General features: G+C 51.5%; 7 protein-coding genes across 7 annotated transcripts; 4 read left to right on the plus strand and 3 right to left on the minus strand.

Annotated features, from left to right (window-relative positions):
• Positions 1-306: 306 nt before the first annotated feature.
• ATNIH1004_004434 (HECT-type E3 ubiquitin-protein ligase) lies at positions 307-4,058 on the plus strand (the record flags this gene model as incomplete). The annotated part of the gene is made up of 2 exons (XM_033569104.1): positions 307-3,321; positions 3,387-4,058. The coding sequence occupies 2 exons, from the start codon at positions 307-309 to the stop codon at positions 4,056-4,058; spliced, it is 3,687 nt and encodes a 1,228-aa protein (XP_033427910.1).
• A 1,140-nt stretch (positions 4,059-5,198) lies between these two features.
• Positions 5,199-7,658, plus strand: pab1 (polyadenylate-binding protein; the record flags this gene model as incomplete). The annotated part of the gene is made up of 3 exons (XM_033569105.1): positions 5,199-6,692; positions 6,775-7,421; positions 7,499-7,658. The coding sequence occupies 3 exons, from the start codon at positions 5,199-5,201 to the stop codon at positions 7,656-7,658; spliced, it is 2,301 nt and encodes a 766-aa protein (XP_033427911.1).
• A 691-nt stretch (positions 7,659-8,349) lies between these two features.
• Positions 8,350-12,187, minus strand: ATNIH1004_004436 (uncharacterized protein; the record flags this gene model as incomplete). Its single annotated transcript, XM_033569106.1, has 4 exons — positions 8,350-8,941; positions 9,035-10,713; positions 11,081-11,880; positions 11,938-12,187. 4 exons carry the CDS (start codon positions 12,185-12,187, stop codon positions 8,350-8,352), a joined length of 3,321 nt encoding a protein of 1,106 aa, XP_033427912.1.
• A 596-nt stretch (positions 12,188-12,783) lies between these two features.
• Positions 12,784-13,751, plus strand: ATNIH1004_004437 (uncharacterized protein; the record flags this gene model as incomplete). Its single annotated transcript, XM_033569107.1, has 4 exons — positions 12,784-12,858; positions 12,916-12,924; positions 13,008-13,033; positions 13,088-13,751. 4 exons carry the CDS (start codon positions 12,784-12,786, stop codon positions 13,749-13,751), a joined length of 774 nt encoding a protein of 257 aa, XP_033427913.1.
• A 37-nt stretch (positions 13,752-13,788) lies between these two features.
• Positions 13,789-14,682, minus strand: ATNIH1004_004438 (FG-GAP repeat domain-containing protein; the record flags this gene model as incomplete). The annotated part of the gene is made up of 1 exon (XM_033569108.1): positions 13,789-14,682. The coding sequence occupies one exon, from the start codon at positions 14,680-14,682 to the stop codon at positions 13,789-13,791; it is 894 nt and encodes a 297-aa protein (XP_033427914.1).
• Positions 14,683-15,326: 644 nt separating this feature from the next.
• Positions 15,327-17,051, minus strand: ATNIH1004_004439 (3-oxoacid CoA-transferase; the record flags this gene model as incomplete). The annotated part of the gene is made up of 5 exons (XM_033569109.1): positions 15,327-15,554; positions 15,603-15,700; positions 15,757-16,101; positions 16,149-16,535; positions 16,595-17,051. 5 exons carry the CDS (start codon positions 17,049-17,051, stop codon positions 15,327-15,329), a joined length of 1,515 nt encoding a protein of 504 aa, XP_033427915.1.
• A 1,369-nt stretch (positions 17,052-18,420) lies between these two features.
• On the plus strand, positions 18,421-21,297 carry ATNIH1004_004440 (FTFMHR domain-containing protein; the record flags this gene model as incomplete). Its single annotated transcript, XM_033569110.1, has 8 exons — positions 18,421-18,496; positions 18,566-18,620; positions 18,698-19,748; positions 19,807-19,929; positions 19,982-20,032; positions 20,083-20,178; positions 20,256-20,288; positions 20,341-21,297. The coding sequence occupies 8 exons, from the start codon at positions 18,421-18,423 to the stop codon at positions 21,295-21,297; spliced, it is 2,442 nt and encodes an 813-aa protein (XP_033427916.1).
• Between the last annotated feature and the right edge of the window lie 197 nt (positions 21,298-21,494).

Here is a 21,494-nt window from a genome sequence, read left to right on the forward strand (position 1 = left end):
TAATACTCCATCAACTAGTTAGTTATCTTGGTGAACACAGTGGCGTCTGGTGCGTGGCAACAAGACTCTCTGCAGCGGCCCAGCCCGGCCCGAGTGCGTGCACGTACCGTCGCCATAAATGTCATAGCCCAAACTTCCCTCCATCATCGAACGCCATCAACGACCTATCCCCGAGTGCTGCCATCCTTGGCTTGCGGTATGGAGACGCTGGTGTCCTACTGCCTCCTTTTAGCTGTGACCTTTTCAGCCCGTGGTTAAGGTCTTTTCTTTCAACATCTTCTGAATCCCAAGCGAAACGACGAAACTATGTTCCAGTCATTCACGGGAAACTCCCGCCGTCCCCGGCAAGTTAATCTCGGAGGGCGCAATACAAACCCTTTCGCCGCATTTCCCTCCGGACGACAAAACCCCCATGGTTCGGGCCCGCAGAATACACTCGCCATCGCGCAGCAGGAGCGGATTTTGAGACAGCAGGAGAGAGAGCGCCTAAGCGCGAGTCGAGTTGTACAGCGGACATGGCGGGGTTATCGGAGCAGGAAGATAACACGGGGGGTGTGGCGAGCAGAATGGGATGCCACTGAGACGCAGAGGGTGAATGCGGACCTCTCCTTTGACGAGCTGGCGAAGCGTTCGGATAGTGGCACGCCTATCCCGTGTGCGTATGGAACGGCTGCCGAATGCTGGTCACAACTACGACTATTGACTCAGTTCCTGGAGCCGCGGAATAGCGGGGATGTAGTCCGTCTTGTGCTCTTCTCGGCGGCTTTTCAGAAAACATGGCATGAGGTGCCGACAATTGCCACCGAGGGAGAATGGATGACACCGCTGAAGCGACTTGCTCGCCTGACTCTTCGCGTGCTCTATTCAGCTACATCATCAACAGTGCCAGCATTTGCCATACATCCTCTGCTAAAACTTCTGACATTCTTAACCGGTTTAATACCTAAAGAGATGGCACGGTTTGCTGGGGAATATTACGCTGTCATGACGCATCTCACGAAGAACATAGAGGTTCTGTCCGATAGGTGCAACTTATCGTCCGCCGATCTTGTTCAAAGCGTGCTTGCCTTGCTCCAACCGATTACATCGGAGACTTTGACTGCGTACGAGTGGTTTGCCAGAAGCTATCTTACGACCCCTGACCTCCCGACGTATCTGGTATCGCTCGACGGCTTGGCGAACAATATTAACTATAAATTGCTGACGTCGGTTTTGGGACCTTTGCAGTCGCTACTCAGAGAGCGTTCTCCGAGTTCTGAGGATATAGAGTGTCGCCTTTGGTTACTTGCTTATTTCATTTTCTTTCATCGGTTCGCCCTGGGAAGTCATGCCACTCTCCAGGCGCCAGAGCCCGGCTTTGTCAAGGTAGTTTCGGAATTGTTGAATTCCGCAGCAGTGCATATTTCGCGACGCTTGGACTTTGACGATATTTCCGATCTCGACGATTCGCCTCAGAGAACCCCATTACCCCCTTTTATCAAGGAGCAGCTTGTCAGTCTTGTTAACCAAACTAGCATTACCGGCCTTCTCTCGCAGCTTCAATCTACACATCTGTCGCAGGGTGACCTGGCAGATGAACAGTCGGACGCGTCGCGAGGGGCTAAGGTTCTTGCCACTTACGCACTGACTCTCCTAAGAGTATTTCCTCGACGAGGAGACGACATCCGTATGTGGCTATACCTGGGATCAGCCAGTGCAAGTGACCAAGTGGCAGCTCATCCAGGCTCCAGAATACCGGCGATCAAGTACTTTTGGCATGCGTCTAGATCCAGCAGGATATTCAGAGTAATCAGCCACGACTCGACAAAGGTCTTATCTTTGTTGAAACCGGCCGAGGACATAAAAGGCTCCAGCGCGTCAACCATATCTCAGAGCGCGAGGGACGAAGAGTGGACTATTATTCTCCTTTTTTTAGAGCTGTATACCTTTGTCTTGAAAGTGATGGACGATGAAGAGTTCTTTTCGAGCGAGTCGTCGTTTACCGCATCTTCGAACACACGAGTGTCTTGGACCAAGGAGAGTGCATTGCCACTAGCTGATGTCAAAGACATGACAGTCTTCCTCAAGAACCTTGCGTTCACTTTGTACTGGAATTCGGCGGATTTGAACGAGAGTGAGCCAGCTCAGGACACGGGAGGCATCCGCAGCTACTTCAATTCTTTGCTTCCCCCTTCGGATTCTATCACCAGTGTCAGGGATCTGGAGATGAAGAATAAGGAGAAAGGTCTAGCGGGGGTGACTGGAATTCCTCTCGATTATTTCAAGGGCCTTGTTACAGGCCTTCTGAGAATGATCCACGAGCGTGATTCGAGACGCAAGTTTCTTCCCGATGGACATTGGCTGATGACAAACCGCTTCGACATGGAAGGCTTCATACCTGCCGTTGTTGCAGAAGAAGAAAACAGGCATCAGCTCCAGAATGACGAGGATGACGAGGAGCAGGACGTTTTGATGGACGATCCTTACAACGAACCTTACTCAGGGCTGATCGGTACCGGCCGCGCCCAGCAGACTCGCCAAATCGAAACCCTGAGACGGCGCCAGCTTCAGGCTGCGCGGAGGAAACAGCTCGAGGCAGTAGCCCCTAGACTGGAGATTCTGAGAAACATGCCTTTCTTTATCCCTTTTACGACCAGAGTCCAAGTATTTCGTGAGTTTATCCTTAGAGACCAAATGCGCAGGCGACGGGGGTTCGTTGACCCGGACACCTGGCGCCTGTCTGTAGCTCAAGCGTCGATGGGGCGTATGATCGACGGGCTTCCTGCAGTGCACGATATCTTGAGCCGGCATCATGCAAATATTCGCCGCGAGAGCGTGTTTGAAGACGCCTTCGAGCAGTTTTATGAGCTAGGCGAGGGCCTGAAGGAGCCGATCCAGATTACCTTTATTGACAAATTCAACACAGCGGAAGCGGGCATCGACGGCGGTGGGGTGACAAAGGAATTCCTCACGAGCGTTACCAACGAGGCGTTCAAGTCCACAAGCGAGCTAACCTTGTTTGAAGAGAACGACCAGCACCTGCTCTATCCCAACCCAGCTGCTGTTGAGCAACGGAGGGAGCTCTTGCGGCGGGCCGGACTTGTTGAAAACAGTGCAAAATGGAATGATCAGGTCCGCGATTTACTTCGACGGTATGAGTTTCTCGGACGGGTCATTGGAAAGTGTATGTACGAGGGGATATTAGTAGATGTGAATTTCGCTCCGTTCTTCCTGTTGAAATGGGCCTTAACCGGTGGCACGGGCTCGGCACAAAGGGAAACGGCATACCGCGCAAATCTTAACGACCTCAAGGATCTTGACCAGGGACTCTACCAGGGATTGGTGAGTAGGCTACAAGAATGACTTGCCTGTCCGGGGAGGATGGCTGACCCGATATACTTTTGCAGTTACAATTGAAAAACTACCCAGGAGAGGTGGAGGACTTCGCTTTGAATTTTACGGTCAGCGATACCATTCCTCTACCCGACTCGACCAGTCGCACGATCACGCGAGATTTGAAGACTCATGGATCCGAGATCCCCGTGACGAACCAAAACCGACTGGTGTACATTTCCTACATTGCGCGGTACCGCCTGCAGGTGCAGCCAGCTCTACAAACCAATGCCTTCCTCCAAGGACTGGGACAAGTCATCCAACCATCGTGGCTGTCCATGTTCAACCAGTCGGAGCTGCAGACTCTGGTGAGCGGTGAATCGGGAGACATTGACGTGGCGGACCTGCGACGCAACACACTTTATGGAGGTGTGTACACGATCGGCGACGATAAGGAAGAACACCCGACTGTGCAGCTGTTCTGGGAAGTCATGGAGCAGATGACGAACGAGGAGCGGCAAAAGGTATTGCGGTTTGTGACATCGACCCCCCGAGCGCCGCTGCTGGGATTTGGTCATCTCCATCCCCGGTTTAGCATCCGGGACTCCAGTGAGGACCAGGAACGACTCCCCAGCACCAGTACTTGCGTGAATCTACTGAAACTGCCCCGCTACACGAGCGCCACCATGCTGCGAGAGAAACTCCTCTATGCCGTTAATTCTGGAGCGGGATTTGATCTAAGCTGAATCTGGTGTGGTGGGTGATTGTGGTACATAGATAGGTACATACATGAATGAATATGGGAGGGATGGCTCTGGACATGGATTAATTTAGAATGGGCCCCTATGGGTTGCATAGCTGAGGTGCCTTTGGGGAGTTATAGCTTGATTGAGATTCTCTGTGAATGGATTCGATATAGGATCTCTGTCTTTCTTTCCCTTTCAGTGATAATGAAGATATTGATAAGCCCTATCTATACACATGACCCGGTCCCGTGATTTGCCGCTCCAGCCCTTAAAGCAGCGAGACAGTCTAACTGAGTCAGAACTAGTAGGTATAAGTACACCAATAAGAACCCGCAAAACCACACCCTCAAAGTAAAAATTCCTTTGAATTTCCAGAGGAAGAGGAGGGAAAAAAAAAAAAAAAAGGCGGCGTCAGTCTTTGATTTTTCGAGCCAAAAAAAAAAACCGCCTTTTCTTCCCTTCTTCTCCCCCAAAACCCTTTCTTGCTGCTCTCTCCAGCACATCCTTTTTTCTTCTCATTCCCTTTCTACATCCTCTTTTTTCGAAAACTATCGGAAAAATATCCAAAAAAAACCGGAAAACTAGAAAAAGACCCGTTGTCAAGCCAAGTTCTTCATACTTGCTTGATTTGATTCTTTCCCACTTTGTGTGTGCGTGTAGAAGATTTTCTTTTCTGTGCCGCTGCCCATCCCTCATGATCGCGTCTCATCATCAGCTCTTCTTCCCCTTCCATTCCCTCGTCTACGATTGTGCTTGCCGTCGGAAACTTGGTTCGCTCGTCGATCGCGCGTATTGCTTTTTCTGTGGCTTGTTGAAATCCACGTTGTGTTGGCTGCCATGCGACTGTTGCGAGATCCATCCATCTCCACGTCAACAGCCTCTATTCTGTTCTTCCTTACTGTCCTGCGCTACACTGCCCTTTAATCTCGTGCCTGCTTCTTGTCGAAGCGACCGAAGTGGGAAGGCGATCTTTTTTTTATTTTTTTTCTCATGTCTCTTCTCTCTTTCTTCGTTCCCCCTCACTTATCTTCCCTTCATCCCACTCCTCTTAAAGTTCATCCTGTGCTAATATCCTCGTGCATTCTAATAGAAAGAAAAAGAAAATCTCCAGAAAACCCAAATTACAGATAAAATATCAAAATGTCTGCCGACGCTGCTACTACTCCTGTCGCCGACAATGCCGTCAATGGCACTCCTGAGGCCGGCAGCGCCCCTGCTGCCTCCAGTGCTCCTTCCGAGGCCACAGCGGTTGAAAACACTTCTTCTACCCCCAACAATAATCAACCCCACTCGGCCTCGCTCTATGTCGGTGAACTAGACCCCTCTGTGACCGAGGCAATGCTCTACGAGTTGTTCTCCTCCATTGGTCAAGTCGCTTCCATCCGTGTTTGCCGCGACGCCGTTACCAGACGCTCTCTGGGTTACGCCTACGTCAACTACAACAACACCGCCGATGGTGAGCGCGCTCTGGAGGATCTGAACTACACCCTGATCAAGGGCAAGCCCTGCCGTATCATGTGGTCTCAGCGTGACCCTGCTCTGCGAAAGACCGGCCAGGGCAATGTCTTCATCAAGAATCTGGACAATGCGATCGACAACAAGGCCCTTCATGACACCTTTGCCGCCTTCGGCAACATTCTGAGCTGCAAGGTCGCCCAGGATGAGTTCGGCAACTCCAAGGGATACGGCTTCGTCCACTACGAGACCGCTGAGGCTGCCAACAATGCTATCAAGCACGTCAACGGCATGCTGCTGAACGACAAGAAGGTGTTCGTCGGCCACCATATCTCCAAGAAGGATCGCCAGAGCAAGTTCGAGGAGATGAAGGCCAACTTCACCAACGTCTACATCAAAAATATTGACCCTGACGTTACCGATGACGAGTTCCGTAAGCTCTTCGAGAAGTACGGTGAGATTACCTCGGCCACCCTAAGCCGTGACCCGGACGGTAAGAGCCGTGGCTTCGGTTTCGTCAACTTCTCGACCCACGACAGCGCGCAGGCCGCCGTCGAGGAGATGAACGACAAGGATGTCCGCACCCAGAAACTCTACGTGGGCCGTGCCCAGAAGAAGCACGAGCGTGAGGAGGAACTGCGGAAGCAGTACGAGGCTGCTCGTCTGGAGAAGGCCTCTAAGTACCAGGGTGTCAACCTCTACGTGAAGAACCTGACGGACGACATTGATGATGAGAAGCTGCGGGAGCTGTTTGGCTCCTACGGCACCATCACTTCCGCAAAGATCATGCGTGATAGCAACATTGAGCGTTCATCCTCTCCCGATTCCGAGAAGGAGAAGGAGGCCAACAAGGAGAACGAGAAGGCCGAGTCTTCCGAGGCCGAAAAGTCCGAGGAGAAGCCCAAGGAGGCCTCCGAGGATAGCGATAAGGACACCAAGAAGGGCGAGAAGAAGCTTCTTGGAAAGAGCAAGGGCTTCGGTTTTGTTTGCTTCAGCAGCCCCGATGAAGCCTCCAAGGCCGTGACTGAGATGAACCAGCGCATGGTCAACGGCAAGCCTCTCTACGTGGCCCTCGCCCAGCGGAAGGATGTTCGCAGAAGTCAGCTCGAGGCTAGCATTCAGGCTCGCAACACTATCAGGCAGCAGCAGGCCGCTGCCGCCGCTGGGATGCCCCAGCCTGTAAGTTCTTTTTTTTTATTATTTTTATTTTATTTTTTTGTGTCGCAACGGTCGTTGATTCAGCCATGCTAACGGTGTGAAGTACATGCAGCCCGCTGTTTTCTACGGTCCTGGTCAGCAGGGCTTTATTCCCGGGGGCGGCCAGCGTGGTGGCATGGCTTTCCCTCCCCAGCCCGGTATGGTGATGGCCGGCATCCCAGGTGGACGCCCCGGTCAATACCCTGGTCCTTTCCCTGGCCAGCAGGGCGGACGTGGCATGGGTCCCAACCAACAGATGCCCCCCAACTTCGCCCAGGGTATCCCCATGGGTATGCAGGGCCCCGGTGGCCTGCCTAACGGTATGGGTTACCCTCAGGCTATGGCCCAGGTTCAATTCGGACGTGGCGCTGGCGGTCGTGGCCAGGTCCCCGGCATGCCCAACATGGGTCAGGGAATGCGTGGTCCTGGTTATGGGCAGGGCCGTGGCAGTGTGCCCCTTCAGCAAGGTCAGATGGGTCGCCCTGGCCAGGGTGGCCGTGGACAAAATGCTTCTCAGCCCGCTGTTAGCCGTGGAGAGGAGGCTGTTTCCGGTAGCCTTAGCAACCAGGCTCTTGCTTCAGCTCCTCCCGCTCAGCAGAAGCAGATGCTGGGTGAGGCCCTGTATCCCAAGATCCAAGCCCAGCAGCCTGAGTTGGCTGGCAAGATTACTGGTATGCTTTTGGAGATGGACAATACTGAACTGCTTAGCCTGTGAGTTCCCTTCCCATATAGTTTTAATTTGGAAAACCCATTGTAGAATCAAGTGCTAACAATCTACTTTTTCCTAGGCTTGACGACGAGGAGGCCCTGCGTGCCAAGGTTGATGAGGCTTTGAGCGTTTATGACGAGTACATGAAGAACAAGGGTGGTGAGGGTGAGACGGCCGGAGAGCCTGGCAAGCCCAAGGAGGCTGCCAAGGAGACCTCTACTGAAGAAAACAAGTCGTAGATGATGGATCTCTATGCTTGATGCGTGGTAGACTTCCCCCCTGCAGTCTCATAAGGAGTTTTTGATTCGCCTTCTATTTTTGATGACCTACTATCCCCTTGATCGAATTAACGATTTTTTTTTTTCTCTTATTTCTCACTTCTCTCCTATCTCCCTTAGCTTATTGCTTCCCCTCCTGGTCCTGATATCCGTCGGTTTCCAAAATGTTCTTTGTTAGCGGTGTCACTTGCCTGTACCTCGTGAGCGACACGCGGTTTTCTGGATCTCCATATCTTCACGCCTTGTCCCTTATGTGTCCAGAGCTATTGGCAACCACGTTGTGATAATACAGTGTGGATGATCGCATGATGGATGCGGTGGAAAGCTGTGGAAAACCGGAATTTCATTGGGATCGGAGACAAAAAGTTATTCGGATGTCACGGTGTTTTCGTTTCCATTTTTTTATTTTCTAGGTTTTATGTCACGAGAGGGAGGAAGTTGTGATGTCTTTTCTCTTCCTGTCCCGCCATTCTACCTACCTCGTATCTTTCTTATTTGAGACGAGTGTAATATAGACTTATGACTTCCTCAGGGATATTTTCCAGATTCTGTTTACTGTAGTCCGTAATATGACGATGTTCGTGGATATAGGATAGATAATTGGTCCAGATAGCACATGTACAAGAATATCCAAAAATATGGTCTAGCTAGGTCAAAAACTCGGGTACTGCTGCCCAAACATATGAACCAGGTCGTCGAAATTCGAGCCCTGGAGCAAATCCGCCATATTCGAATCAAGCTCCATCACTACCTCATCCGGAAAAAAGAGTCGATCCTGGTCTTGACAGTCAACGTCAACTCGAAAATCGCGTCCCATCCTGCTGCTCCCGCCAGCAGTATGGAGAGGACAATGGCTGTCCATCGGACAGACATGATTTTCCTGGACAGACGGAGTATCCGACAATCCCACCCCGCCGTTCCGAGCAGTGCTCTCGTGGCGCAGATTCGGTGTAGAAGGTGGCACGCCTGTTTCCGGACGGAGAGAAGTATCCCCTATTATTGCAGGGGAGAAGGGGACGGGTCTCCGTCGTTTGCGACTCTCCGTGGTGATATTGTGGTTGGCAGGATGGGATTGGTCGTGGGGACTTATTAGGGTCTGTAAGAGTGAGGGGCGAGTAATGGGGTCGGTGGAAAATTGGTGACGGATGTTTTGTAACAGGAGAGTAAGTGCTCGATGGCAGTGTTTGGCTGTTTCCCATTGTGTGGACATTAAGTGGAGGAAGTCGAGACATTTGGTTATTTCCCTGGAGGGGGTTAGTTGGATTAATTAGACTGGATAGAGCTGGTTCTGTAGCCGAGTAGGTGGGGGATAGAGGGGTGGAATATGTAGTACGTACTGAGATGCCTTGGCTATGACATATTGGCGTAACTGGCAGGCAAAGGCAAGGACCAGACCAGCCATCCACGCAGCGGATAAGAAACCGGGCCAGAAGAGAGCCTGCCCGGCATCGACCTGAGTTTTTAATGCGGCGAGGATTTCTCTGGCAGCGCCGATGCAGGTTTGCAGGGCAGAACCGAACTCAGGGGTTGAAGGGCTCAAGGAGAGGGATGGTCGTTTAATGAGGAGGATGAGATGTTGGTAGAGGACGGTGAAGAAGGGACCAAAGTTGAATGGTGATTCTGAAGTGGGGGACGTTGCAGCGACTCCTTGTAGGTCGATGGAGAGACTGTTCCACCATTTGTGGACGTCGGTGACGAGGAAGAGGACGGAGCTTCGTCGGACAGAACGGACGAGGATGGATTTGTGGAAAAGCTCTAACGCCTGACCCGTGAGCTTGCCAGATTCGACGTAGCTAGCGAATGCGAGCTCTCTTTTGCCTCGTTGGGAATCCGAGTCCTCCATTGTGTGAGGTCTATTGGGATTTTCGGTCAATGGGCTCATGGGACTGTTTCCTGCGTGATGGTCCCGTGAAGGGGGCAGGAAGGATGGCCATTCCCGACTGTATGTGCCAGGGGTGTGGACCTCATGGAGGCCCGGAGCACAAACATCGATGTCAGAATCTTGGATACCGAGTGGCAAACCGAGCGCCTGGCTGAGATAACGGTCGATAGCGTAAGCAGACCAGAATATCCTCTTGCGTAATTGGCGATCATGCGAGGAGAGCTCCCTGTACCGGAATGGACAGCGGTGGAGACCTGCATGCAGCATGGACCGCAGCATGCAGCCACCCACAGTGGATGCTGTGCGGAGTGACATCTTGGCCACGAGGTACAGTTGCGAGGCAAGTAATGCCTGCAGCGAAGGGAGATCATTTCTACTGGTCAGCGTACCGAGCAATGCGTGCATGCTACTGGGAGATCCGATGCGGGACTCCGGCGGAAGATGGATATCTGGATGTAAATGACTGGCCAGATTGAACACACACTGGAAGATTGCAGTCCAACAGGCGCTCCGATGCTCCAGGGAAGGTGGAGCGGCGACGTCCTGATTCCCATCTGAATAAAGCAGCTCCATGGCCTGCAGGAAAGTCGGTCCGTGGAGAAAGGGAAACAGGGGATGCCAGACTTTGAAGTATACCATCATGAGCTGGCGGGCTGTATCCACCGGCGGTGCGATGCCCAAGACTGCTGCCACGGTGGGATCGTATTCCCATTGACATCGGGATGAGTGAGAATCCGTCACCGAGGGGGATACTTTGGCGGAGGACGGGGCGGAACACTTCTCGTGAGGCGATGCATCGCTGCCCAAAAGAGTGTCTTCCGGCTGGGGGAAACCCTGTGCTGAGGAAGCACCACCCAGCTGATCCAGGTTTTGCGAGAACGCTTGCCGAACAGTGTTAATGAAGAACACCCCGCTGGAGCTGCCGACGAACTGGCTCTCGTCGTTAGACTGTGAGGTCAGGGAACCAATCTCGCGCGGGCCAGAGGTAAGATCTGAGGGCTCCATCGCGATAGGAACATGATGCCTCACGAGGAGGAGCTTCAATGAAGAGACAGCATCTGCAGGGGAAGAACAGATCAGGAAGAAATTGAAGTCGAAGTCGTAGGGGATGTGAGTCAGATTATCTCTATCAGGCTAATCATGTCAAAATTTATGGCTTTTGTTCAACAACTGGCAAGATGGCCGAGCGGTCCAAGGCGGTAGGTTAAGGTTCACCTTAACAAATAACTCAACGAGTTTCCTACTCATCGTAAGATGGCGTGGGTTCGAATCCCACTCTTGTCATTCTTTTTTACACTTTTACCAAGTGTTTATTCATTCCCACAGCCTTTATGCTGCGCCTTTTTTTTTTTTTTTTTTGCCTTGTACTTCTTCACTGATTGATCTGTCTTCAACAAGAATTTGGGTTGATTTGAGGGGAGAAAAGGTAGTGGTTAACGCGTATTTAGTTCTATATATATATACGAAGTCACACACTCAGACCGTCAATTTCAAGACATACTGCATCCACGACATCCTGCGTGTTGGCATTTCCTCCCAAGTCTCGCGTCAGAACCCCAGCCGCACAGACCCTCTCCACACAATCCATAAACTTCTTTGCTGCCGCTTTCTCCCCCAACCATGACAGCATCTCTGCCGCGGACCAGAACGTCGCAACTGGATTAGCTATGCCCTTCCCCGTGATGTCGAACGCACTACCGTGCACTGGCTCAAAGAGGGACGGGTTCTGCCGCGTCGGATCTAAATTACTTGACGGTGCCACGCCAATTGAACCCGCTAGCGCGGCTGCCAAATCTGACAGGATGTCCATGTGCAGGTTGGTTCCGACAATGGTATCCAACGACTGCGGGCTCGATACCATGCGGATCGTCATCGCATCCACTAGCATCTTATCCCAAGTGATATCGGGGAAGTCGCGGGATACTTCGTCCGCTACCTGGTCCCAGAGGACCATGCCATTGCGCATCGAATTGCTCTTCGTGACGACCGTCAGGTGTTTGCGTGGCCGCGACCGCGCCGTTTCAAAGGCGAACCGCATGATACGCTTGATGGCTACGCGCGTGAACATCGCCACCTCTGTTGCGACCTCCCATTCCTGTCCGACGTGACTGCGACCCCCTTGGCCGGAATACTCGCCCTCGGAGTTCTCTCGCACAAGAACCCAGTCAATCCCGTCCTTGGCCGTCGTCAGAGGACACTTGGTGCCCGGGAACGTGCGCACAGGACGCACGTTGGCATAGAGCTGGAGCGGACCCCGGATTGCTAGTAGTAGACCCCAAAGGGAGATGTGATCCGGAACGTCTGAATTGTCCAGGTTAGCTGGGTGGCTATGGTACGAGATGGATGAATTGAACATACCAGGATCGCCCACGGATCCGAACAGGGTCGCATCGAACTGGCGGAGAGTGTCCAGGTGATTTTCCCATACATAGCAGCCATGTTGCTTGTAGTACTGGGTGCCCCATGGAATGTGCGTGAAGTCGACATGGAAGCTTCCCAGAGTCTGGGCGAGCTTCTTGATGACTTGGATGGTGGCATCGACGACTTCGGGCCCGATGCCATCGCCGGGGATAGATGCAATACGGTAGGTCGGCGTGGATGTGGCCATTTGGAATGATTATTTATATAGTCATGGATAAGATATGATACTTGGAAAATATACAAGTTATAGGGCTCTGATTAAGGTCCATATATACCTGTGGTGGTGTAGGAGGACGATTCGTTCCGCCTGAATCTTCATCCGATGTCAGGATACTTGCTAATACAACTGGAGGACACGGAATGTGCCTATTTTAATAGCTGACAAGTTGTAAACAGAATTTAGACTAGACTATCTTGCGAGTACTGTACTATTGTTGCATCATTTTCTCTATTCTTCACCTACCATATACTACCATCTGTCGATCCAATTCTAGTTCTATGGCTATGCTGCTCTAGTCTGCTCTAATATGATCTGATCTAATGATCCTTCCCAGCAATACACTATTATCCTCTGCTATCGTTGTTAAAACAAACATCTTCATGAAATGCTGATATTATCACTGAATTTAATGACGAACATGACAGCGTCGGAAAAAAGCGCGGCTAAACCTTCAGCCGTCGATAGTACCCCACCAGAGGCGTGAAAACTGTCAGACCCTTTCGCTCCTGCATGATGACCTATATGGACATTATCTTGGATGGATGTATGCACGTTGATGCACAATGAGCCCGTTGAATAGCTCCAGACCATCTCGCATCACAATTGCTTGCAACCCCTGCCGCACGCGGAAGCAAAAGGTAGGTCCCGATACAATCAACTCCATGGATATAAACTTACTCTTGTATATAGTGTAGTGGAAAAAGGTGAGCCGGTATATATATAAAGGCGATGATTGATCTAACTTGGAAGGCCTGTATGTACTCAATGCGTCCAACATAATCGACAGTGCGATTGGCCTGAGCAGCTCAAACGGTAAGACTTGGCTTGACCGATCACTCCGGATTGTACGAAATCTCATGCTTCTAGGGGACCTGCAAAGGGATACATCGAGGCCCTGGAACATCGTCTTCATGAGACTGAGACAGTGCTGTTGAAAGTCCTCTCTGATATCTCGGATGAGAAACTATCCAAGATCATTGTTCAAGACAAGTCCTCGAGGACCAGTGGCGATAGAAATCATCCGCGATATCCACCCTTTCCTCGACAGGACAAGAGGGGAGCAGAGTACTGGAAGCGGTTTCCTTTAGATACGGCCCAGGGTATCCGGCGATGGCAGCACGATCACCTCAATGATGAAACATCCGATTCAACTATTGAGCGACAGAAACAGAGATCGAACACTGCCGATGTACAGACACCATCGGAGCACATCTACGAAGGAATAGATCGACTGGGAGTGTCTTCTGAGCCTCAGTCTGATTCATCAATGGGAGTCTCCTGTATAGATGCTCGGAGTCATACGGAAGAACGCAGGATATTGTCTCCCGGTTTAGCTCGACAATTATATGAAACGTTTCCGATGGAGCGAGATGCCATCCGAACTGGACCGGCTAATCCTGTGATATCGTTCCAGTCTATGAATGAGCTTCGATCGGAAGATTCTACGCTGTCCCCTTCTAACACACCGCTGGAACTGAACCATTGGAGTGGAGCGCCGTCTGTGAAATTCCAGGAACAGTTCCTCTGGTAGCTATACTACAATCCGAGATTGATAGACAAACTTCCGATCAACTCCTCCCCGATGCGACATGCACCTCAATCCTGCCTGTCCCCGTATTCCTCGTCTTGATATACACCAGATCCAACACCCTGTCCCCATTATAGTCCACCAACTCCCAGAACCCATTATCCTCCGGATAAAACGTCGTTCCCACTTCCTGCACCCTCGTCTGATACGTCGAACTTCCCGACGCGACATGCACCTCGACCTTCCCGGTGCCTGTATTCCGTGTCTTGATGTACACCAGATCCAGACGTCCATCGCGATTGAAGTCCCTCATCTGCCACACGCCATCATCCTCAGGATAAAACGTGGTCCCCACCTCCTGAACTCTGTTCTGATAATTCGACGCCCCAGACGCAACATGCACCTCGACTCTTCCCGTCCCGGTATTTCTCGTCTTGATATAAATCAAATCCAACTTTCCGTCTCCGTTGAAATGCCCCATCTGCCACACCCCGTCATCCTCGGGATAGAACGTCGTTCCGACTTCCAGGATGCGAGTTTGGTAATTCGACGCCCCCGACGCTATATGAACCTCGACTCGTCCCGTGCCCGTGTTGCGCGTCTTGATGTATACGAGATCCGGCACTCCGTCGCCATCCGCGTCAATGAGCTGCCATGTGCCATTGTCTTCGGAGACGAAGGTCGTGCCGACTTCGAGTGTGCGGGACTGGTATCGTGAGGATCCCGATGCGATGTGTACCTCCACGCGGCCGGTGCCTGTGTTGGTGGTTTTGATGTATGCTAGGCTCGGCGGGGAGGATGGGATCATTTGCCATGGGCCGTAGGGATCCGGGGAGTTGAATGTAGTGCCTGTTTCGAGGATGCGGGTTTGATAGGGGGCTGCGAGGGAGGTTGCGAAGAGGAAAAAGAGAGAGAGGGATATGAGTGAACGCATTGTATTAGGTTCGTGTACCTTTTACTTTGTACTTTGTAGTATTTGATGGATCGGATTTGGATATGTATTTTGTTCTGGGGAAAAAGCACTATTTATCTCCTGGCCCAAGATCTAGACTGCTGACATGCAGTTGTTGTTGTCTCTGATTCTTGCCAGCATCCTCGCTTCGAATTGCCTCTGATGAGCCTGACGTGGTATTGCAGCATTGCATGATGAACGAATGAGAATGGGGAGTATTTAGGCGATAGGATATAAGGGTGTCATATTATGGTGACAGTCTCGTTCACGTTGAGAACAGATAATTAACCTCTCACAGACCTGGCTATCTTAATAATACAAAATGAATTCACATCCGGCGAGTTATCGTGGCGTGTTCGACAATCCGCCTAGCATGGAATTACCGGCAATAGCCGGTTCTCACGATCGTCCACGCTATGCACAGTATGTCAAGACAAAACTACTCGACCAAATATGTAAAAAGCCTTAGCTCCTAGTGAAAGCAATATAGTGGGTCATGGTGGGAACTTTTATCACTATATGATTTCCCGAGGTCACAGTTCTTCGAGACAACATGTAAAGTCGTAGATGTTGGAAAGAGGAGAGATCATGAAAACGAATCAATTAACACTCTATACGGATATCTGTTACAGCATCGGCTTCAAATTATCAGCTACCTTGAACGGAGCGGCGGTCTTGCTGCGGATCTCGTTCACAGTGACTCCCTCGGCGTACTCGGTCAGAGTCAATCCCGTGGTAGGGCTGACGTTGAACACTGCTAGATCGGTAATGATCTTCCATACGCAGCGGGGACCCGTCAAGGGGAAGCTGCACTCCGGGAGGATCTTAGGGTTACCCTTCTTGTCGACATGTTCCTGGTCCATGTCAGTATGCAATATCGGAGGCTTTGCGTAGTTACGTACCATTGTCACAACGACCTTGGTCTTCTCAGGGTTGGCGACCAAGTCCATGGCACCGCCAACACCTTTTACCTTACCGGGTAGCATAAAGTTTGCGAGATCTGTGGATGACATGAGCATGTGCTGTGTATCCATTATGCCAGGAAAGTCAACATACCGCCGTACTGGCTGACCTGCAGAGCGCCAAGCATCGTGAGATCAATAAGTCCCGCGCGAATCATACCGAAGCTTTCATGCGATCCGAATAGAGAAGCGCCGCCACCCAGAGTCACGGTCTCCTTGCCCGGGTTGATCAGGTCCGGGTCCTCCTCTCCAGGCTGGGGGTAGCCACCCAACCCCAGAATACCGTTCTCAGCCTGGAGGACGACCTCCACGCCCTCCGGCAGATAGGAAGGAGCAATCAGGGGCATTCCAATCCCGAGGTTGACATACATTCCGTCCCGGAATTCCTTCGCGGCGCGTTTGACGATGCGCTCACGACGGGCAGTGGCCTCGCCGGACCCTAGTACCCGGTCAGCTTCACCGCAATGCACCGATAGGGCGACTTACCGGCCTTGAGCATTTCACTCGGGTCCTTGGCGAAGGTGAGCTTCTCGATCTGCTTCTCGCCGAGACTCTGGATCACTTTATTGACGTAGATGCCTTGCAGATGGATATCCTCGGGGGCAATCTCGCCGACCTCGACGATATGGTCCGCCTCCACGATGGTGTACTTGGCATTCTTCGCCATAGCCTCGTTGAAGTTATTCATCGCCTTGCGGAACTGACAATTGCCCAGTCTGTCGGCCTTGTGCACCTTGACCAACGCGTAGTCGCCGAAAATCGATTCTTCCAGGATGTAGTTTTTGCCGTTGAATTGGCGGGTTTCCTTAGGCTTGGAGGTTTCGGCCACCGAGCCATCCTTGTTATACCGAACGGGGAGTTCCCCCGTTTGAACTGACTGGTCAGCATACATACACACATACACACAATGACATGATAGGCAAAAGACCAACCGATTGTCCCATAAGCTGCCGGCGTATAAAAAGCAGGCACACCTGCCGCTCCGGCGGCGCATTTCTCCGCAATGGTGCCCTGGGGTGTCAATTCGAGCGCCAAATCCCCACTCAGATACATTTTCTCAAACATCTTATTTTCCCCAATAAACGACGCAATCATCTTACTGACCTGCCGGGTCTCCAGCAGCTGGCCCAGTCCTACCCCGGGCATACCCGCATTGTTCGACACGACCGTTAGATCGGTGATATCGGGCCGATCGCGCACGGAGTTGATCAGGGTATTCGGCACGCCGGAGAACCCGAAACCTCCCACCAGGACCGTTGACGATCCCTTCATGTTCTGTACAGCTTCCGACGCCGAGTTGCATCGTTTATCAATGGCCCGTTTGGGCGTGGATATGCAAAAGTTCCGCCGCCAGATGGGGCGGAACACCGTTGGGAAAGGCCGCGACATGACGCAGCCTGGACCAATGGGGCGTATTATCTATGGCGGAAGGAATTCATGCGAAGGAAAAGGAGGCAGATGAGGTATCATATAACTTGTTCGTGGGAGCTCCGATCGACTACCGATCGAGGCACCCGACAAAGCGATTATCCGCCGCCCATCTCTTTTTGCCGCCTTCCGAAGCCGACCCCACATCCGGATGGAGAGCGGATGCTGCATGGTGGGGGAGAATTCAACCTCTGGATTTTATGATCCGCGATGGATGGAATGCTTGACAGGACATACGGAGATGTTGGTGGTTAGTGCTATACTCTGGGGATGGTCATATAGACCAATGGATATGCAGGTGAACTATAGACCTTGATCGGATTGGATGCGACGGGAGTGATATGACAATGTGGGCAACGAGGACGGGTGGAATGAAGAGGAGATCGTGAATATGTGCCAGGTGAGTATTTTATATTAATATGTAAAGGGAAATATGTTGACTGGCTAGGACTGGGAGGGAGTGATGGCGTTGCATCTTGGGAAGTAGCGATTGATTCCTTCATTTGCTGTACTCTGGCTGTCCATCAGACCAGAATGAATAGGATGGACTGTATGATGCTTGACTGCATTAGATCATTGCTTTAGTAGGGATATCCCTGCGTCTCACGCACCACCCCGAGACTGTGCGATCATGAGAATTTCATCATGAAATGCCACTCCACATCGCCCCGGAGAAATGAGTTTGATGATCTGAAAGTCGAATCCACCAGTGGGTCGATGGAGCTCTTCATATTCTCCACTCGATCCAGAGGGACTACACCCTATGAATACCTGACAGAGCTAGCCAGAGGGGCGTAATGGTCCTGAGCTTCGATGCTGGATTGGAAGCTGTAAAGAACTTGAAGAATAAACATGGACCGGCAATTGATGGCAGAGAAACTGCCGGATGTGCCGGCCGGTGCTGAGTCATCCAAGCAACTCCTCGACGTCCTGAGGCATCGCGAATCGTCCGTAGGGCAATCAGCTCGGGATATTCTGGGACCGTTAGTGACTCGTGGTACCTGCGTCTTACCCCCATTCTAATAGTATCCGATAGTGCGATATACCCCGGAGTATACTCGTGGAGTAAGCATCGTGTGTCAGAGTGATTGTCTCCATTCTGCAGGCGGTGGGTCCAGCTCGGCGTCATCCCCGATCCGTCCCGCCGATGGTCTTGTCAACGAATTCAAGTCTCCCCTCGTCTCCCTTAACCAACGCCTCGTGCATTTCGCGTCTCCTTTTTGATTCTCACTGCTTCTTCGTTCACTGTCAAACGTCTATCGCGTGTCATGCCCGGTGGTGTCGGTTCTCCCGCGTCTTGGTCCCCCCCGGCCCTCCGGCGAGCTGCATCATGGTCATGAAAAGGTGTACCATCTGTGACCGGCGGTTTAAGAAGACGGAGCATTTCAAACGCCATGAAAGGTCGCGTAAGTTAATTTCTTTCTATTCCTCCTGCTTTGGAGGGTTTGGATTTAGGCCGTGCTGACTTCAGATAGACACGAAGGAAAAGCCCTACGAGTGTAATGTCTGTCATAAACGGTTCTCGCGAAGGTGGGTAGCAACCTGCGGCTCACATGGCATGATATATTCGCGGTTTGTTGGAGAACTCACCGAATTATTCTCTGTAGCGATGTTTTGAGTCGCCATGCCAAAGGTCACAATGGTGCGACAGCGTCTGCACCACCTGGAGCTAAGGATGGCCAGCCTGTGACGACAGTCGACCCAGCTTCCATTCGTCGACCGTCCGCCCTCTCCAATGATAATCCACCCTATTTAAATGGCACGAGAGCTACCGAATTGACACAACAAACTCCGGTGATACCCCATGACATGCCTTCCTCAACAACCGGCCTCCCACCAACGTCTTTAGACTTTCTGGCAACCGTTTCTGCACGTCACGCGCGCCCCGAACCCGAAGTTAGCTCCATGACGATGGGGGACCAACGGACGTACTTTGGATGGAATGAGGTGGCTGCAACCGATTCGCCGGCTTACAGAGGGTCCTTACTTGGCGCTAGTCCGAACGAAATGACGCAATTCTGGTTCGAGCCTCAAGCCGACGTGGGCTTGCACAACGGCTCACCGAGTCTAATGGCGGATTCTAGCCTTGGCATGCTTGGGGAGCATGTGGAGGCTTCTCCAGAGCGACCAGATAGAGCCTCGGCAGACAGTCTTGGAGTCAAGTCCGTAGAGGGTATCATGAGTGAACGATTTGCCAATCTTCAGAGATATTGGTTGCGACCTTCGAACCATAATGGGCGTCTCATAAACAATCTATGGGGGGAGGTAGCCAACGTCGACTTGGACAACATTTTTACCCTGTATCCTGTGTTGGGAGTGGACAGCACGTCAGGCATTCTTCAAGAATCCCGGTATGGTCTGGACGAGGAATGTCGGCAGCATCTACTGGCGGAATTTGGAAATGTTCGACTTGACAATTCACATATCCATCCGGTAGAACATGGGGCTGTCGCCCTACCTAATTTCCCCCCCGCTGAAATTCTAGATATGGCGCTGGACATGTACTTTCGAAATTTCCACCCGATTGTGCCGTTTGTTCATCTGCCTACATTTTCTGCTAGGAATTCTCGTGCTTCTGTGCTGTATACCATGTGCTTGATTGGAATGGTAATGCTAGGGACGAAAGGGACCACTTACTTTGTTTCTAAGAACTTTTCAGTAAGTGACATGCAGATTATTCTCTACGGGGCGCCTCTCTTACGACCATATGCATTAGTATGTGCTCGAGAAACTTACTGGTGAGCTCGCCAAGTGCTCTTTGGGGACCGAGTCCGCAGAGAACACCATGTCTATATTTGCTGCTGTTTTCCTCTTCCTGCATCTCGCGGCCATGGCTGGGGTAAGACTCATGTATTTCTCACTTCCTGAGTTGTGGACTGATCGACCTGCAGGAAAAAGAGCACTTGGAAAAGTGTCAGATGCTCTACATCAGTCTCATATCTGTAAGTCGAGAGCAGATGGACTCTGTGGACGACTGTTGATACAGAAGTAGATTGCCCAGCGGCATGGGCTTTTCACAGCGACAGAAGGCCAAATACTAGATTTGAGCTTCTTTGAAGCGATTCTAGAGGCTGATATGAAATGGAAGGTCTGGAGCAAAATAGAATCCATCAAGCGGTATGTCTTTCTTTCTTATTTCATACCATGGCTTACTGACTGAGCTAGACTAATATCTGGACTTTTGCTTTTGGACTCCTGGTATGCGTCCTTTTTTTCGACGAGCCCTATAATTGTGCCCGATTCCATTCAGATCATTCTACCGTGCAACGAAGGTCTTTTCCAGGCCAACAATGCTGCGAGATGGATGCAGCTGATCCACAGCGGCATGCATATCCTGATGCCCACCGTGGTGGCGCCATCCGAGAATGTCAATATTCCAGACCTGGAAAGCCCCGTTGATAGCTTCGGCATGCATTTGCTATTGGCTATGGTTCAACTCCGGCTGTCAGAAGCCTATCATAGACTATTGTCGAACCGAGCCAGCTACCCATTTGCTCCTTGCCATACGTATGCGATGGACGGCCGTGCGCGCTGCTTGCCCTCTCTTCAATTGCAAATCGCTAGCAAATATGCAGACGTTCTATCGCAATTGGATCCGAATGCAGCTGTCATGTGGCACAACATGTGCATGACACTCACGGCCGATACACAGATATTTGACCTGGCCGCCGGACGGGCTGGTCCTGGCCCAGTGCAAAAAGCACTGGATGATATCGCCGCGTGGTCTCAGACGCCTGCAGCACGAAGGGCATGCTTACATGCTGCCCACATTTACAAAGCCATGGTCAACCGCAAAGCGTCTGATCAAATTATGTCCCACTCCGTGTTCTCAATTTTCTCTGCTGCAATAGTATTGGGGCTGTACGTATTCGTGGTGCCAAATACTACGGAGGGAATGGGGCAGGGTGCCTACCTCGAGCTTCTCGACGATATAAATTGGCAGGCTGTTGGTACCGAAGGATTTACCAGCTTCATGGAACCCGTTGGCATACAGTCATCCACGCCGTCCGCGGATCCGGCAGTAAACTTCATCCGAAATGGCGGCGTTGTGTATCTCCGTGGGGAGCCATTCCAAGGGGGATGTCAGTCCGCCCGACGCATTCTCCAGGACTACGTGGGTCTACTCAAAGATGCTGGAAAATGGAGCGAGCACAAGTTTTCGTACGTCCTTCATACTATGAGTGATATGCTCCTATATATGGAATGAGACCTAAGGAGCAGAATGGCAAATGTGTCACAGTAGTCAGTCCTAAACTCGCCTCTGTTGGTAGCTCCTAAGACGCCCTGTCTTACATGTCCAGGGAAAGCCAGCCCTGCCCATATACCTGTGTCTCTGGAACTTTATTCCGCCTAGCCTTTGCTGGGGCTATTGAGCCTGGACCCAGCAGACTGGGTGACGATGTC

The sequence above is a fragment of the Aspergillus tanneri genome (assembly GCF_003426965.1).
Source record: "Aspergillus tanneri strain NIH1004 chromosome Unknown AapTan_3_pilon_pilon_pilon, whole genome shotgun sequence".
Classification (NCBI taxonomy): domain Eukaryota; kingdom Fungi; phylum Ascomycota; class Eurotiomycetes; order Eurotiales; family Aspergillaceae; genus Aspergillus; species Aspergillus tanneri.